General features: G+C 48.7%; 2 protein-coding genes across 47 annotated transcripts in view; one reads left to right on the top strand and one right to left on the bottom strand.

Annotated features, from left to right (window-relative positions):
- The first annotated feature begins 2,074 nt into the window (after nucleotides 1-2,074).
- On the top strand, nucleotides 2,075-5,514 carry CAPS (calcyphosine). 2 transcript variants are annotated; one of them, XM_007488987.2, is made up of 5 exons: nucleotides 2,075-2,308; nucleotides 2,749-2,848; nucleotides 2,939-3,116; nucleotides 3,951-4,157; nucleotides 4,728-5,514. In XM_007488987.2, the coding sequence occupies exons 2-5, from the start codon at nucleotides 2,778-2,780 to the stop codon at nucleotides 4,827-4,829; spliced, it is 558 nt and encodes a 185-aa protein (XP_007489049.1). In that variant the 5' UTR covers nucleotides 2,075-2,308; nucleotides 2,749-2,777; the 3' UTR covers nucleotides 4,830-5,514. The 2 variants fall into 2 exon arrangements, with proteins under 2 accessions (XP_007489049.1, XP_001365906.1); XM_001365869.3 differs by having other exon boundaries at nucleotides 2,179-2,330.
- The window catches only part of RANBP3 (RAN binding protein 3), an 83,428-nt gene continuing 75,137 nt past the window's right edge, over nucleotides 4,371-12,661 (bottom strand). For 38 of the 45 annotated variants that reach the window (XM_007488986.3, XM_007488985.3, XM_056822529.1 and 35 more), the window contains one exon: nucleotides 4,371-10,120. In XM_007488986.3, coding sequence (XP_007489048.1) covers nucleotides 10,077-10,120 — 44 coding nt within the window. In that variant the 3' untranslated portion in view covers nucleotides 4,371-10,076. The remainder of the gene's footprint in view (nucleotides 10,121-12,661) is intronic. The other 7 variants (XM_007488973.3, XM_056822528.1, XM_056822538.1 and 4 more) reach the window with 1 other exon arrangement.

The raw sequence follows: 12,661 nt of genomic DNA on the forward strand, positions 1-12,661 counted from the left end.
TATGGAGAAAGAGGTCCAGAGAGGGGAAATATTTGCCCAACGTCACACAGCTAGCAAGCCTGCCTTCAGCTCCATCCATCGCTCTTCCCATTGGGCCCATTTCTCAGAGGTCTGCTTGCTTCCTCCCCCACCCAGCTTTATTTGTGTAGGAGGCGGTGACGGTGCCGTTTTACCCAACAATGCCAGCCTTGTAAGAGAAGAATGTCCCCATTTCCCACTCCCGAAGAATGGAAGGGAGGTGGGGACTGCCCTTCGGCACAAGGGGAGGCAAGGCGCTTGAGGAGCCATCCAACGGGGCGACTCCCTGGCTACGAAAGGGAGACGGCAGGCGAGGGGGCAGATCTGGGCTATCCTATCCCTCTTGTAAGCTGCTGCTTGGGGTTCCGTCTTCAGTTTCTCCCCAAGAAAATCCACGGCCTGCTGCTCCCGAGGGGCCCTGGCTAAGTTCCTGACGGTTGGGGTGCGAGGATGGGGAAGGGATCTGTTCATCTCGGAGGGGGTACCTCGGTCTTCCCCTCGGCCCGGCCCATTACTGACTGTTAGATGTCCCTGCTCAGCCTCGTTATTTTTAACTTGGCCATTTCTGACGGCCACTATAATACAGCAGTCGTCGGCAGATCATGAACTCGAACCCACATTCTTCCTCACGCCAAATCTAGCATTCTTGCTGCTGAACCGTACTTCAGTCGGCTGAATCCCAAGAACAGGGACAATGGCCTACCCACATAGACTTCTGAGTTATGCTAGCCTGCCACCTGCCTGCTATCTTGCTATCTTGGGTTGGAGCTCTGGTCCTGGGCCGGGTGCCGTCTGGCCTTCCTCAGCCCCTTCGGTCCAGAATCTTAGAGGATGTCACTGGGGCAGCTACACAGTCCAGTAGTTATAAAGATCTAGGCTTAGATTCAGAAGGTCCTGGGTTCAAATCTGGATCAGATACTTCCTAGCTGGGTGACCCTGGGCAAGTCACTTAACCCCAATTGCTTAGCCCTTACCACTCTTCTGCCTTAGAATTGGTACTACTAAGACAGAAAGAGTTTTAAAAAAATGATCCAATCCCCCCATTTCAGAGGGAAAAAAGTGAGGCTCAGAAAGGGGGGGGGTGATTTTGTTGCCCCCAATCACAGCACAAGTGGCAAAATTAAGATTCAAACCCGACTCGGGTCTCGTGTTCTCTCCCCCAAGGTCTAGCTTGTGCCTGGCAGAAGCATTCCCTGTAGGCGGCTCTCCAGGCTGGGCTGCTGGCCCTCCAGTGTCAGGGGCTTTAGTTCCCAAGGAGGCAGCTCCCTCTGCTTCTAAGGAGCTCTAGGAAGAGCCGAGGGGCTTCTCCTGCTTTCCAGGCTGAGCTGCAACCCCCCCCCCCCCACCTCATCTTAGCTCTGCCCCTGACGATGCTGGGTGACCTCTTCCATCTCCCATCCTTGGGGTACATAGGTTTGGGGTCCAGAGGGACCTCAGGGCTGGCCAAACCCCCTCGTATTACAGATGGGGAAATGGAGATGCAGAGAACAGAAGTGACTTTCCCAGCATCCTTCAGGGGTAGAGATGGGATTTGAACCTGGGTCTTCTTCCATATCTATTGCTTTTCCCATCTAGAAAGAATCCTCACCTTCTGTCTTAGAATCCATACTATGTGTTGGCTCCAAGGCAGAAGAGCGGTAAGATCTAGGCAATGGGGGTCAAGTGACTTGCCCAGGGTCACACAGCTAGGAAATGTCTGAGGCCAGATTTGAACGCAGGACCTCTCATCTCTAGGCCTGACTCTCAATCCACTGAGCTACCCAGCTGCCCCCTTAATATTTTTTATGATTTTTAAAATTTCTATGAAGTAAGTTTTAACACTAGTTCTTCCCGCTGACTAGCATTTCCGGGGTTCTGTCCATTCATTTCAAGTTCTAAAGGGGTTTGTGTTCAGATTTGCTTGGATGACCCAGAAGGAGATTCCTTTGTGCAGTACCTCAGGCTCGGGGTTCTTGGGGCGACCTCCTAATCTTCTCTCTCCCCCAGGCCATCCGCAGCCACCTTGTCCCTTCTCAGCACCCAGGATGGAGGTCTGGCCTGTATCCTTAGCCCCCTGGGCCTAGGATAATAAAGGATAGACCTGCCCTGGCCGGTTGGAGGGAGGCTGGGGGTGTGCAGCCGCAGGCAGAGGGCCCGGGCACCGACAAGGTTACAGCAGGGCCGGCTAAAACTCCACCCAGTCCCAGGGGTGACTGTCTCCTAGCAACGCTCCCTGACTGCCAGGACGCCTGCCTTCTGGCACCGGGCACAACTCTAGCCGCACAGAGGAAGCTGAGGAGCTACAATCTCGGTAGAAAAGCTGCGGGTGAGGGGTAGGTGTTTGGGGGGTTGGCTGCACCCCGCTTCCCCGGGCAAAGGATGGGCACGAGGTCTCCTTTCTTGGGATTCTTGGCTTAGGCAAAGGCCTTATTTGCTCTACCTTCCTAGCCTGGCCATTCAAGCCCGACTAAGAGCAGCACAGCGTTGGGCCATCGGGGCACCGAGGCCAGGCCTGGCCTCTGGGATTACAGGGGAGGAAAGGGGAAGGGGCTCTGCTTGGAGGAGGGGAGGAGGGCCCTGGTTTGCCCGGGACGTTGATGGCCCTGAAGCAGGCATGGAGGCCCAAGGGCTCAGGGTGGGGGCCGCCGTCCCTGTTTGCCCTGTCCAGGGGAAGGGGGCAGGGAGGCCAGGAGCGGGCACGAGGGTCAACGCAGGGCTTCTGCAAGCGTGAAGGGTCCGCTCCTTCCGCAGAGCACCGTCTTCCTTGCTGTTCACCTGTGATGGAAGCCACTGAGAAACTCCGAGCAAAGTGCCTGGAACGTGGGGCATCAGGGATCCGAGGCCTAGCCAGGTAATCCTCCTCTCCCTAGAGCTCCTGGCTGCACCCCAGCCCCCATCCCCCCGGCCATCGAGCCCTGCCCCCCGTTCTTTCACCCACCAGAGTGTTTCGACGACTGGATGCCAACCGGAGCGGGACCCTGGATGCTGACGAGCTGCGCCGGGGCCTGGAGGAGATGGGGCTGGTGCTGGAGGCTCAGGAGATGGAGCAGATCTGCAAGCGTTGGGACCGCCATGGCAATGGGACCTTAGACCTGGAGGAGTTTCTTCGGGCCCTGCGGGTGAGGGAGCTTCCCAGCACTGGGGGTCTCGACCGGCATGTATTAGGCGGCTCGACACAGAGGCCTTGCTCTTCAGGGGCTCCCGTCCTCGTGGGAGAGCCCATAGCAAGCCTGGCGCAGAGGAATTCTCTCCAAGGCAATTGGGGAGAAGTGGGGAGGGAGGCCCTCCTATCAAATGGCAAATGGGCCAGTCTGGGGAAGAACGGGAAATGGGGAAGGCGGGCTGGGCCGCTGGTGAGGCACCTTCAGAGCCTAAGACTCTAAAGAACCAACTGGAGCTGTGTGGGGGAGGGCTGGGGGGCAGGAGTGTCCCCAGGCAGCGGTGAGGGGGATGCCCTGGGGAAGGCAGAGCCTGGAAGCAGGCAGAACCCCGGTGGGGCTTGGGTCGCTAAGGGAGATGACAAGGCTGTCATCTCCCTTAGCAAGGAGCCTGGATGCAAACACACAGAATAGGTAGAGGAAGGAGGGATGTAAAGGAGGCTAGAACTGGGGGGCACAGAGACCACAGTGCTGCCCACCACAGAAATAAACAAGTTAGAAAGAAGGGAAGAATTTTGGGGAAGATAATGGTTTGGGGCATGCCGAGCCTGGAGGTGGCCATTCTTCACTCTCCCCATTCTCAGGGAGCCTCTCCCAAACATGGAGTTTTCCCCACAGACACTGGGCCATCCCCCCTCTAGAAGCCCCCAGACCTCTCCCTACTATTTCCCACAAGAGAAAAACCAATCCACACAGAGGGCATTATGCTATGCACTGCCTGTCTCGAAGCGTGTCCTGCGTCCTGGACCTGCTCCCCCCACCCAATCCCTCATTGATTTGTCCCCTTGTCCCCAGCCACCCATGTCTCAGGCCCGGAAGGACGTCATTGCGGCTGCCTTTGCCAAGTTGGACAGAAGCGGAGACGGTGTGGTGACCGTGGATGACCTTCGGGGCATTTACAGTGGCCGGGACCACCCCAAATTTCAGAGCGGCGAGTGGACCGAGGATGACGTGTTCCAGCACTTCCTGGACAACTTTGACACTGGTGACAAGGATGGGCAGGTAGCCAGGCCTCCCCAGCTCCCTGTCCTTGATCTGGCCCTTGGCGTCCCGCACACACGCTCGGTCCATCTTCAAGTGGTTGTTCCCTTGGAGTTAGAAAACCTTAAAAGGGGTCACATGACCCTAATGATCTAGTCCAGGGGTTCTTCCCCTGGATTTCCCTCTGAATTTCATTTTTTTTAAATTCGGAAAGCTGTATTTCAACACAACGGGTTTCCTTTATAATCCTATGTATTTTATTTTTTATTCATTTAAAAACATTATTCTGAGAGGAGGTCCCTAGGCGTCACCAAGCTGCCAGAGGGACCCATCACACAAAAAAGGTTAAGATGCCCTGATTCTAGTCCAAAGGAGGCATAGAAAGCCCTTTTACTGAAGGCTGTAGGCCAGGGATCCCGGACCAGTATTCCTGACCATGCACCCAGGGCTCTTTGCTCCACACTGCATGGCCTTACTTCTTGGTGCCAGTTTTCTACACCGACTTGAAATTTGGAACACTTTCTCCTTCTTCCAGACTACGGGAGCCAGGGCAGGGCGGGCTGGGGATGGCAGACTCCTGTTCCCCTGCAGGTCACTGCGGCAGAGTTCCTGGATTACTATAGCGGTGTGAGCGCTTCTGTGGACACAGATGAAGAGTTCGTGGCTATGATGACCAGTGCCTGGCAACTGTGACACCTGGACCCAAGGGAAGGCACCAGAGGACCAGTCCGAGAGTTGAGCCATTCCCTCCTCCCTGACACCAAGCCTTAGTTTCATCCCTCCCTGCCTCTGCTCTATCACCTCCACCCCCAACGCCCTGAGAGGCAACTACCGGGAAGAGCATCGGGATCACTGAAGGAATCAGAGGACACAGATTCCAATCCTGGCCCTCCCTCTTTCCACCCATTCAGCCATTGGCAAAGCCCTTTGCCCTTTCTGGGATTCAGAGGGTCAAAGGGCTACTGGCAGTGTGCTGGAAGGGAACTCGGAGACCAACTGCTCCAATCCCTCATTCCACAGAGGAAGTGATGGGAAACTTGGGGTCCCCATTCAGGCCTCTGACACCACCAGTTTTGCTGATCTCTAAAATCCAATGCTCCTAAGGCTATTCGAGGAGAGGTGGTGTGCTGGGTCCCTCCTCTCGCCTTTTGCCCAGGGAATGGTTTAACACTACTCCCTTCCCCCCACAAGGGGTTCCTCTGTCCTGCTTCCCCCTTCAGCCATCCCCCACCTGCATGAGGTTGATCCAAGCCTTTCTCCCCTCCCTAGCCCAGCGTCACAAGTCAGCACAGGCTTTGGCTCTCCCTGCATCCTCTAAATCTACCCTCTTGTAACCTGTGCTTTTCAAATGAAATTCAAGCTCCTCGCTGGCCTCTCACTTTGTTGCCTTGTCATTAAGCATTGGACACATGGGAGGCAAGAGACTGTGGGGAGGGGAGGTTCATGAATCTAGCTTCAAGTATTTGGAGAAGTGTTACAGGGAAGAGGTAAAATTCGCTTTGCTTGATGGCAAAGGACAGAACTAGATGCAACGAACTGGGCAGCTAGGTGGTGCAGTGGATAGAGTGCTGGGCCTGGAGTCAAGATGACTTCAAGCGTCAACTTCAAGTGTCCAAATCCGGCCTCAGACACTCACTAGCTGCATGACCCTGGGCAAGTCACTTAATATTTGCTTCAGTTTCCTCATCTGTAAAATGAGTATCATTGCCAAGCAAACCCCATATGGAGCCATGAAGAATTGGACATAACAATGACAAATGCAAGGTAAAGGAAGGTTGCTTGGCTGAATAAAAGTTTAAAAATTCCTAATATGAGGGGTTCCAAAATAGAACTTCTGAACAACTCCATCCCCACCCCCATTGTGATCTTTAAGCAGAAACTGGATGATATCCAGTTGGAAACAGTGAGATACAGACAAATTGGATGAACTGAGTTCCTTTTTACTTCTTGTAAAGTTGTTGTGAGCTGGGATCCCCTGGGAACTCATAGTAAAATCCCTAATCCTCCATCTCTGAAGGGATGATTTTCCCCCTTTGGCTCCCACCTACCTCCCATGTTTAGGAAAAGTTCTAGGTTAAGGATACAGCAGAGCTGAGGGGAGGTTAAGTAGGCCCTTCCCTTGGCTAGCAGAGGATGGAAGATGGGCTGGAATCCCGTATCTGTTATCACCATCTAAATGACCTTGGACAAGCCATTTTAACCTTTATGCATTTTAAGTTTCTCCATCTCTAATGGAAGAGGAACTAAATTTCTAGGCTACTGCTCAAAGGGACTTAAAGAGTATGATGGCACAGGCTGGGTGGGAGAGGAGTTATTTTAACATTAAGACGATATCAGGGAAACTGAGAGGAAGATATTCACAATTTACCATGCTCAGGAAGGAACTGGGGAAAAGGAACAGAGAAGCAGCAGGACCCAGTAAAGGGAGCATCCATTGAAAAACAAAAGATGTGAGCACCAAGTTCTAGTTCTATGAAGCCTGTGGTATGTACACTAGGAAAAGTACTATCCACAGAGTTAGAGAAACAGGGTTCAGACAGTGTCTCTGAAGCTTACCCACTGCCTGTGTGCCCTTGACCAAGTTAGGTAGCCTCCCTGGTCTTTGGCTTGCTTTTCTATAAAACGAGGGGCTTGCATTAAATGGCCCCTCAGCCTTCTTCCAGCTCTGGATTTATTGAGACAATCTCTTTGGAGCATAGTTCCCTCTAGTTAATTTGATGATCTCTGAGGGCTCTTCCAAATCTAAATTGTAAGACTGTGACTAGAACAAGAGGCTGAATCTATATTTGCTGGGAGGGAAAAGACTCTGAACAGTATAGCTGGGCAAGGCTGTCAGTCTAACCTGGGTTCTTCTAAGAGGGAGCACATTGAGAGATGAGGAAAGGCTGAAGGCCCCTGGTTCAGAAGGTTCCTCTACCAAGAGGGACTCCTATTGTCCAGTGGTCTCTGGTTCTGGACCGATATATAGTAGAGAGAAGGCCTTGCTCCAGTGAATGCTTTTAGGTTAAAGAATGATGATAATTCCCTGAAACAGTCTTAGAATTGCAGTGTTAGAGCTAAAAAGGACAACTTTCACTTCACAGAGTAAACAAAGGTAGGATGTGGCAGTTGGGTTTTAGGTCCAGGATGACTCAAGAGTTAATGCTTTCCTCCTTCCTGAGCAGTGATCACAAAAGAAGGGTCAAGTTCCAGACTTGTAAGAGAGGAAAGAAGAGTAGAAAGGATATTGGCCTAGGAATCAATGACTAGATTATCCCTTCCTACCCCATTCAACCTTGAGCAGGTAGGCACCTTCTTCCTGGGCCTGTTTTATTTGATTCAACCTTCTTCATTTTGCAAACTCAGATTCAGACTGTCAAGATTTAGAAAAAGGATCTTTGAGTTTATCTTGTCTAATCTCTTCATTTAATTGCTGAAGAATATCTGGAAAATCAAGAGGCTATTATATAAGGTCTCTGCAAGGTTTCAATCTTATCTTGGTCAGGATGAGAATGCTATTTTATAGTTTCCCTAAGAAAAAGGCTAAACTCTGATCTTGTGTGGCAAAGAGTACAAGGCAGCAGACCCAAGTTTTTGTTAAAAGTTTTAATGTAATTCCCAAATACATTTCATATGACAATCTTACATAAATCTTCCAAAACACATGGGCATTATCTGGTTTTACCTGTCACTAGTTTTCTAAGCCTGAAAGCAGGAAGTGTAATAAGTTTAGCTCTGGCCTAACTATATCTCTCATTGGATGGGGATTCAAGATAATTCTGGACCAAATTCACAAAGTTTCTTGTATGGACTGAAGTGGAATCTCTGCCCCTTTGCTATGCAGAAAGAACTCTGAAGGCCTCCACATGAAACTACATGTTCCCAGTTAGCAGCTGACAAGTTTGAAGAATGACCCTAAGCAGTTGGTGAGATCTGTGTAGGAATAAAGCTGGATCTTTTCAACATGAACCAAGACCTGCTGGTCCCATCTTCTCTCTGGGCTTTGGCCAAGTCAGACCATTTGGGTTGGGGAGAGTGAGGAAACAGCACCAAGCTCACCTGCAGAGGCCCTGTGGACTCTGGACCTGTGAGTTTTGTCATCCAAGAGGGACTTTAACTAATCTGAAAATAAGTTTAAATGTCCTGATATCAAAGCAGAGCTGGGAGGGATAAGGGGAAGAAAGGAAAAAGCCCAGAAGATAATGACAAAGTTATCTGTCAGCAGCCTAGGTCTCATGGCACCACTGGGATGTTGCCCAGAGAAACTGCTAATAACAGTCCCATGATGAGAATAGTCAAAAGCAAAAGAAAATCCTAGATGAAGGGGATTTCAGTCCCCACTGCTGTAGGAAGGACCACGAAGAATATCCTATTTGTGGTGGGCACCAAGAACTTAAGTCAAATCCAGTTGTGTTAAAAGGAATTGAAGATTTACTTATAACTCCCCAAACTCCAGGGACTTATCAGGATTATGTCCTGTAAACCAATTCTTTCCTGATGCTGGTCAATGGGGAAGCTGTTCTCTCCCTGGCACAGCAGGAAGCTGGGGCTTATTTCCACCTTGGGTACATAAGTTGGAAGGACATGTGAAGTTGATATGGCATGGGGTAGAATGAACAGGCCAGGGCTGAGTAATTCCCTTCCCTTCATCCTGCCCATATTGGAAGACTAAGCTAGAGAAAAAAGTCCCTTTCCCCTCTGGTTGGTGAAGTGGGAGGGAGCCCAGTCTCTTCAGCATCCTAGTCTCAGCTGCTCCCATGATGATGTTCATGCAAACAGTAATAATTAGCAGGGGGAAAGGATAAGGAGTCACGGTATCAAAATATCAAAGGAAGGGGGAAAGAAAAAAAAAATTAAACAATTCCAAAGACGCTAGCTCCATGACTGGCCCCACTGTTAGATAGACCCATTATTTTTGGGAGGCCAACAGGTATTCCCCACTAGCTGTTGTTATTGGGCAGCCTAGGGGCATCTACTATCTGTTAGCCTGTACCTGGCCAGAACAAAACTGACTAAGCAAATGATATATAACATCTATTATATAGAGTGGCTTAGCTCTCCCTTAAATAGTAACAGAAAAGTACAAAACAATAGAGCTTCACTTTCTCAACACACAAAGAGCATCTTATTAAAAACTAAAAAAAAAAAACTAAAAACTAAAAAAAAAACAAAAAACTAAAAAAAAAAAAACACAAAACCAACAAAAAAATTAACCTTTTTAAAAAAAGGATCAGCACAATAGAACCCCCCCAAAACAATATTGGACAAAGGAGGGAAAGGAGTTAGTGAAACACACCCACTGGGCCCTTCAATGCTGCCTGGGGGCTTGGACCTAGACAAGAGGGGCCAGTGGAGAGAGTGGGGCCCTGAAGCTGGCAATATTGCCCTCATGGGGAGGTGGACAAGATGCAAAATACTCAGCCTGTCCATTCTCCAAGGAGCCCAAACTTGGTGAGGGGGAGCAGTTTGAGGGTGATGATTCAGGGGAACAGAAATTGCTCAATGTTGCTTCCCTTGCAATTGGGCAGGGGCTCTGAGAGTCAGGTGGTAACAAGGAGAGGACAGACAGACCCAAGAGCTATGGCGGCTACAGCCCTGGAGTTACTGTAAAATGAATTTCCGGAGGCTGGTGCCACATGAGCTACTGAAGAAACAGAATCCTCAGGTCCCAAGGAGGGGCTGTGTGTGACAAGTCAATGTGCCATTTCAATGAAAAGAGGGGGAGGAAGGTTATTTTTCTGCTCATCAATATGATGAGCTTTCATGTCCCAAACCACATTCAGGCAGTTTTCTGAGTCTGCTTTGTGTGGAATCTACTGATCCAGACCAAAGAAACGAACAAACAGAACAGGGATGCATGGTTCCTAAGTCCTGGAGCCGCCAACGCTGCCTGGAACGATTGAGGCGCCTGCTGGGGGATGGACAAAGCAGCAGCCTTGCAAGCAGATGAGCTTCCAGCCGCTATGTGCTCCCAACTGTCTGCCCATCCCCTTCATCACCGGTGCCTGAAAGCAAAGCACAGGAAGGCACCTCACTCACCCTCCATGAACAAAAGCCCAACAAATCCCTTCCCATAGGCTATTCAAAAGTAGACCGGGGCAAGAACCCACCCATTTCTGGGAATTTTTTTTTTATCATGTCCTTCAGGTGGCTATCTTTTTAGTGATATCTTCATCTTATATTTGGGAAAGAATCCAATGACCACAGATCCAAACAGCAGCTTCCTCTGGGTTAAATAATCCTGAGGCTATGGCTATCACCCACATACCTTCTGAAGGCTACAAGTAAACAGCTCTAAGCAACAGAGATGCATGTCTCCATCTCCACAAGACACTGCATAGTCAGCATTTTATAGGTAGAGACCTGAGTTCAAATGTCATCTCTTTTACCTAATACCTGTGTGGTTCTGGTTAAGTCATTTAATCTCTCTGGCCCTCAAATTTCTGTGTAAAATGAGGAGAGTAAAAAAAATAGTACATAACTCAAAAGAGTAACTCAAAAGAGTTGTTATAAGACTCAAATAAAACAATGTACATAAAGGGCTCTGGAAATTTTAATGGAATCATATAAATGTCAGTTATTCATATCCTAATAAAGGCATTCACAAATGATTCTTAATGGGTTGGTTATTTGGGAAGTCTGGCAATGGTCCCTGTCAGGCCTAATCCTGGGTTGGAAGGATCACGGCTTCTCAAGTGTGACATGAAGAAAAGGAAGCTTTTAATGGCTCTGGATGATATCATTGTTGGCCCCACCTAATTACCTTATAGCTGTGGTTCTAATCCATTTTTAAGTGTCCCACTTAATATATATATAGTGTCTCCAGCAATGTCTGACACCACCAAAACTCTTTTCCCAAAATGAAAGATGGCACCTTTGCTCAGTCTAACCAAGATAGGGTGTAGGTGGTTACTTCAGTGGGACCATAGAAAGGCTCTCATCCCTCTCACAGGCCAAGTCCTAACACACCATCAATGTGAGGTGGGGGGAAGAGATAGGAATGAGAAGCTTATCCATTCAGTGTGGAGTTCTTAGAACATTGTATGACAGGGAAAAAAAGGCCAGAAAGGACACAGATATGATGGGAGTATCTTGGAGATTGGTGATATTCAACTTCACTGCCAAAAGGTAAGTCTGTCCTACTTCTAGCTTTCCCAATACATTTTGCCAGACTTCTAAAGTGGTCCCTGATACAAAAATGCATAAGAACCAATATACTAAATGATGAACTCTCAGAAGACAGGGACTCATTCAGAGCTAAACCTTTGGCCTCCATCAGTGTACAGCACAATGTACCATGGTTTCTTCCCAATCCTCACCCTTCTTGGCCTCTCTGCAACTTTTGTCACTGCCCATCATTCTCTCCTCTCTCTGTTTTCATGACTCTGATCTTTCCTGGTTCTCCTATGCCTGACCCCTCTTTCTCAGTCTCATGTGTTGGACCTTCATCTCATTAAACTTCAGGTGTTCCCCAGGGCTCTACTGTAGGTCCCTTTCCTCTCTCCCACTACGTTATCTTGCTTAGTGATTTCACCAGTTCCCTAGGATTCAATTAATAGTTCTATGCAGATTATTCTCCTAGCTACTCATCCAAGTTCTAACCTTTGCTGGCCTCTAGGATTACACCTCCAACTGCCTATTGGACTGGCTACCTTATAAGCATTTTAAAAAATATATCCCAAACTACTTTGCCTTTCCTCCTCAAATCCTGTCATCTTCTGAAAGTCCCCATCACTCCTGAAAGTGCTGCCATTTTCTTGATCATCTAAGTTCACAAACTGGGTATCACTCTCACTCCCACCCCATATCCTCTCTTTTGACAAGTTCTATCCATTACACCTTTGCAACATGTCTCCTCTGGTCCCCTTCACTCCTCTGACATTGCAGCCACACCAAAAAAACCCTCATTACCTTATGCCTCAAATACCACTATAGCATTTCAGCTGGTCTCCTTATCTCCATTATTCTTCCCACTCAGTTGCCAAAAGTGATCTTCCTAAAGTCCAGTTCTGAACATGTTACCAGTATACCTCTCCCACCCAAATCAATTCTAGGGATTCCTTATTACTTCCAGATTCAAACAAAGTCTTCTATTTGGCCTTTAAAATTCTTCAAACCTGGCCTTTTCCTAACTTTCCAACTACTTTATACTCTCCTCCCTCCACATGTTCTGATATCTGGTGATACTGGCTTCCTTGTTATTCCCTGAACATGACTATCCTCTCTCAACTCTCTGCTTTTTTTTCTGGCTACCATGCCTAGAATGTTCCCCTTCCAGGTCTCCAATTCTGGGTATCCCTGCCTTCTTTCAAGTTTCAGCTAAAATCCCACTTTTTTCAAGAGACCCTTCCCTATAAGATTCCCTACATTTTACTTCATAAGACTATGAGGTCCTTGAGGGCACGGACTGTTGTTTATCTCTAGTGATGAGCACTTTGCCTGGCACACAAGAGATGCTTAATAAATGCTTGCTAACTTGACTTGTGTGCACAGTTGATTTATAATATCCCCTTCTTTGATCTTGGATGAGTAACTTAGCCAGAGTC

Source organism: Monodelphis domestica, chromosome 3 (genome assembly GCF_027887165.1).
Source record: "Monodelphis domestica isolate mMonDom1 chromosome 3, mMonDom1.pri, whole genome shotgun sequence".
NCBI lineage: Eukaryota > Metazoa > Chordata > Mammalia > Didelphimorphia > Didelphidae > Monodelphis > Monodelphis domestica.